This window comes from Otolemur garnettii, unplaced genomic scaffold, assembly GCF_000181295.1.
Source record: "Otolemur garnettii isolate 467f Iridium unplaced genomic scaffold, OtoGar3 scaffold00100, whole genome shotgun sequence".
NCBI lineage: Eukaryota > Metazoa > Chordata > Mammalia > Primates > Galagidae > Otolemur > Otolemur garnettii.
The window spans coordinates 7527013-7531966 of NW_003852495.1; the positions used below are offsets into that span (position 1 = coordinate 7527013).

General features: G+C 52.0%; 1 protein-coding gene across 2 annotated transcripts in view; it reads left to right on the plus strand.

Moving 5' to 3' along the window:
* The window catches only part of RYR1 (ryanodine receptor 1), a 131919-nt gene that overhangs the window by 27163 nt on the left and 99802 nt on the right, over positions 1-4954 (plus strand). For both annotated transcript variants that reach the window (XM_003796154.3, XM_003796155.3), the window contains exons 20-25: positions 212-428; positions 1703-1807; positions 2016-2119; positions 2458-2541; positions 3255-3562; positions 4401-4603. In XM_003796154.3, the coding sequence (XP_003796202.1) occupies positions 212-428; positions 1703-1807; positions 2016-2119; positions 2458-2541; positions 3255-3562; positions 4401-4603 (1021 nt within the window). The remainder of the gene's footprint in view (positions 1-211; positions 429-1702; positions 1808-2015; positions 2120-2457; positions 2542-3254; positions 3563-4400; positions 4604-4954) is intronic.

The following is a 4954-nucleotide window of genomic DNA, read 5'->3' on the forward strand; positions in this document are numbered from 1 at the left end:
GCACTCTACCCAGGGGGATAGCTTGAGGCTCTGTCTCAAAAAAGAAAAAGAAATACCCTTATGATATTCCTTCTAGACTTTCTTTTCTGGCTCCTAAGTGACCTCAGGTCTCCTCAGAAATTTCCATTGCACTCAGGATTGCTCCCATGCCCCCCACTGACCAAAGACCCTCCCCTGTAATCCCACCATGACCTCTGCTCTTCTCTCCCAGGGTGCGATTCCTTCTTGGTGGCCGCCATGGTGAATTCAAGTTCCTCCCCCCACCTGGCTATGCCCCATGCCATGAGGCTGTGCTCCCTCGAGAGCGGCTCCATCTTGAACCCATCAAGGAGTATCGACGGGAGGGGCCCCGGGGTCCGCACCTAGTGGGTCCTAGTCGTTGCCTCTCACACACTGACTTTGTGCCCTGCCCTGTGGACACCGTCCAGGTACCACTAGCCCTGCAAGGGTTTTCTGGTGAAGCAGGCTCTCTTAGGAGTCAGAGACATGGGGAGCTGTTTTGAAGCTGGGGACATTGTTGCTTAACAGATGGAGAAACAGAGGAGGTGAAGGATTCTGTTATGGTAGAATCTGGGTTTCAAGGAGTCCTCACCACTACCCCATAAAGAAAGGATTGTTGTTGTGCCCAATTTACAGTTAAGGGAAGCGAGGCCCAGAGACATTAAGCAAGTCTGTGCAAGTCACACAGCAGATGTGAACCTGTGTGGTGTGATTCTGAAACCTGTGGTCCTACCCACTGCTGTTCGTTGGGTATCTCTTTCATACCAGGTCCCTCACACCTGTATCCCAACCTGAACTCCCCCATTCTCTTTAAGCATGTCCCCATAGGAGGGACTGTGTGTTGTGTTTAAAAGCCTGATGGCGAGGATTTAGTTTTCAGTCATGTGATCTCAGGCCATGACTTTGTTTCCCTGTGCCTCAGTTTCCTTATCTGTGAGGAAAATAGAATAAGAATATAACCTGTCTCATAGCATTATAGGGATGATTAGCTGAATTAGGATGTGTGTATTTGAAGTGCTCAGGGATGTCATCTCAGAGGACCCCAGGCCAGAGCCCCAGATGCCTCTCCTTTCCCCAAGTCTGTCCACCTCCTGAGCTGTCCATTTGGCCTCCTGGATGTCTCAACCCCTTTTCTCCTTCCATGGCCCCCCTAGTTCAAACCATCATTATCTATCCTGCTGCAGAGCACCAATATTTACTAGGCACCTACTGTGTGCCAGGCATTTATATAAGCTGTATAACATTTAGTAGTTTACATAAATGGTTTCATGGAATCCTTCCGAGGTGGGGATTGTGAGTTAAGTGTTGTTATGATTCCCGTTATTCAGAGAAGGCAGAAGACCCCTTCATTCTTTCAGCAAGCACTGCCAGAGCCTCTCCTCTGGGGCTGGGCTGTCTTTAGGCTGGCAAGGACTGGGGACTTGGTAGAGACTGAGGGAGGCCTGGGTCATGCCCTCACGGATCTCCCAGCCCATGGGGGAGACAGACCCATCCCAGATCGTTCCTTAATTCTCCCTGTTCAGAGAGTCTTCTGTCATCAACCTGGAGCCAAGTGAAAGATGGGGAGCAAGGCCGGGGTATAGCAGGAAACTGGCTCCTGGGGGAGCCTGTGCAGGGCTCACACATGTTCTTGGGTAAAGGGGTCATGGTGGAGGTGAGTGGAGGGATCTTGGGGACCTCATGTATGTCCCTCTGTCCCCAGATTGTCCTGCCTCCCCATCTGGAACGCATTCGGGAGAAGCTGGCAGAGAACATTCATGAGCTCTGGGCACTGACTCGCATTGAGCAAGGCTGGACCTACGGCCCGGTGAGGGGTGCCTGCAGCATGAGGGTGGGACTTGCAGTGGGACAACAGCTCAGTGGTGGGGAGGAGCCAGTTGCGGAGGGACTTCGAGCCATCGGGGGTCCTTGGGCTGCTGATGGCAGAATTAAGACTTGGAGGTTGGGAGTTATGGTCTGTGAGTGCCGAGGGAAGGGAAGGAGAACGCAAAGAGTTGACCCCATGGCTTTTCCAGGTTCGGGATGACAACAAGAGGCTGCACCCCTGTCTTGTGAACTTCCACAGCCTACCAGAGCCTGAGAGGAATTACAACCTGCAGATGTCAGGGGAGACACTCAAGTGAGGGGTTCAGGGGAGCAGGGGTCACAGCTGACTGCTTTGGGGGAGGATGGTGAGGAGAGAAGGGAGGGAGACAGACAACGAGAGAAAGATGGGGTGAGGGACAGCATTGTGAGACAGAAACTGACAGAGGACAAGAAGGAAAGACTAGGGCAGAAAGAGAGAGACAGTCAGCAAGGGACAGAAATCAGAAAGTCTGCAGTCAAGAGATGGGGACAGAGCCCCCAGACAGCAAGAGATGCAGAGAGAGCTAGAAACTCAGGGGCTGAGGGGAAGAGGACTGGGGGAGGGAGCTCAGAGGTGTATGACCTGTCACCCTTGCTCCCCCTGCTCCCCAGGACTCTGCTGGCACTGGGCTGCCATGTGGGCATGGCAGACGAGAAGGCAGAGGACAACCTGAAGAAGACAAAACTCCCTAAGACGTGAGTGTGGCTGGTCCAGATTGTGTTGGGAGTAGACTGCAAGGCTGGGGAAGTCAATGGGTCTTGTGTGGAGGCTGAGGTCAGAGACAAAGGAGTGATGGGTTAAGATGAAGGTTGTAGGGTCAGGAATCAAGGCTCTGGAGTTGGAGGTGAGTGTCCAGGATTGATTGAGGAGTTAGGCGTTCCAAGGAGATAGTGGGTATGAGTCTAGGATCCAAGAAGAATAGAAAGCAGATGCCACAATTCTACATTAGGGGCATGAGATCAGTGGTAAAAGGGGAGAATCTAGAGGTTGTTGGGTTTTTAAATAAGGGATCTTAAAACTAGAGGTGAGTGATCACACATCCTGAGTGTAGAAGCCAGAAATCTGGGAGTGACAGGGCCTGAGGTCAGAAGTAAGAAGCCTCAAGGTTAGTGGTGAGGAGTCACTGAGTTCCAAGGATAGAGTCAGGGCTCTCAAAATCAAGACAGAGGAGTCACAGAGTTCCAGCGGTCAGTGATGTCAAAGCCCTTGTCAGGGTCATGGGGGCTCAAAGCTTATTCTGGGAAGTCATAGAACTGTGATATTAGAGATCAAAGATCAGAAGTTCCAAAGCTCAGGGCTACGGAACCTGGGATCCTGGGGTCAAGGATCAGAAGTCAGGGATCTCACAGCCAAGAGCCCAGAAGTGGAGGTGAGAGCTGCTTGCTGTTGGGCACTGCCACACCCACAGGTATATGATGAGCAATGGGTACAAGCCTGCTCCGCTGGACCTGAGCCACGTGAGGCTGACACCAGCACAGACCACACTGGTCGATCGTCTGGCAGAAAATGGTCACAATGTGTGGGCACGAGACCGAGTGGGCCAGGGCTGGAGCTACAGTGCCGTGCAGGACATCCCTGCACGCCGGAACCCTCGGCTTGTACCCTATCGCCTGCTGGATGAGGCCACCAAGCGCAGCAACCGGGACAGCCTCTGCCAGGCCGTGCGCACCCTGCTGGGTTATGGCTACAACATTGAGCCACCAGACCAGGAGCCCAGTGAGTGCTAATCTCTGCCCCTGACCTTGACTCCCACCCTAGCCCCTAACCTCTAACCTGACTCAGGCCCCGAATGGGCTACATTTATAACATAAAGCAGACTGATCCCACCTTTGAATTCTGACCCTTACCCTAACCCCAACTCTGAACCTGATCTGACTACTGGCTTTGATCTGACTAAATCCCTGTCTAGGCTATGGCTACAACACTGAGCTGTTAGACCAGGGACTCAGTGAATGCCAACCCTGACCCCTGACTCTGATCCCTGACCTCCAGCTTTGACTCTCCTAACTGCTCATCTCTGGACTGGAGTTAGAACTACTAACCCCTAGCCTTAAGCTGACCTTTGATCTATCACAAACTCCCAACTCCAGCCATGACTCCTAAACCTGGCCATGGCTCCCAACTTACAAGTGCTGAACCCTGGCCCCAACGCCAATTTCTATCTCCTCCCTGACCTTGACCCTGACCCTGACCCTGACTCTGACCCCCTAATTCTGCTTCAATCCTAGAATCTAAACATTGACTTTAATCTTGATCCTTGACCACAAGACCATCACTCTGACCAGTTTACTGACTCGACTTTCTATATGTCTCTGTCAGATTCTCTGTTCTTTGGGAACTCTGACCACTAAAGCGATAGAGGTCTCTCAGTGGATCGCTTCTGCTTCTCTCTGACTCATCTAACGTTCCCCAGTTCTCCCGTAGCACCAAGAAATTGTTCCTCTTCCAACAGACCCCCAAGGCTTTACCTTCACTGGTCTCTCCCACCAGCTTCTTGATGTCTTGGCTCAACTTCTTGCCCAGCCTCTCTGACTCTGCCTGGCCCTGTCTGTAGGTCAGGTGGAGAGCCAGTCTCGTTGGGACCGCGTGCGCATCTTCCGGGCAGAGAAATCCTATGCAGTGCAGAGTGGCCGCTGGTACTTTGAGTTTGAGGCAGTCACCACAGGTGAGATGCGAGTGGGCTGGGCAAGACCTGAGCTGAGGCCTGATGTTGAGCTGGGAGCTGATGAGCTGGCATATGTCTTCAATGGGCACCGTGTGAGTACCTCCCTGGGCTCCACTCTGTCAGGTGCTGTGGTCTCTCTCACAGTTCGTACACTCTAGCCCTGCCTCTGTGCCTCATTCTGACCCCTCCTGCATCTACTAAGGCATCTGTCCCTTCATGCATCTATTCATCCATTCATCCATCCAACCACTCACCCATCCTTCTATCCAACCATTTATCTAACCAACCATCCATCCATCCATCCATCCAACCATTCATCCATCGAATTGACCATCCATCCATGTAGCCATTTGTCTATCTTTTCACTTACCTACACTTTCTTCCTTCCCTGCATCAACCCATGTAGACTTTCAACTTTCCACTAATTCTTTTTTTTTTTTTTT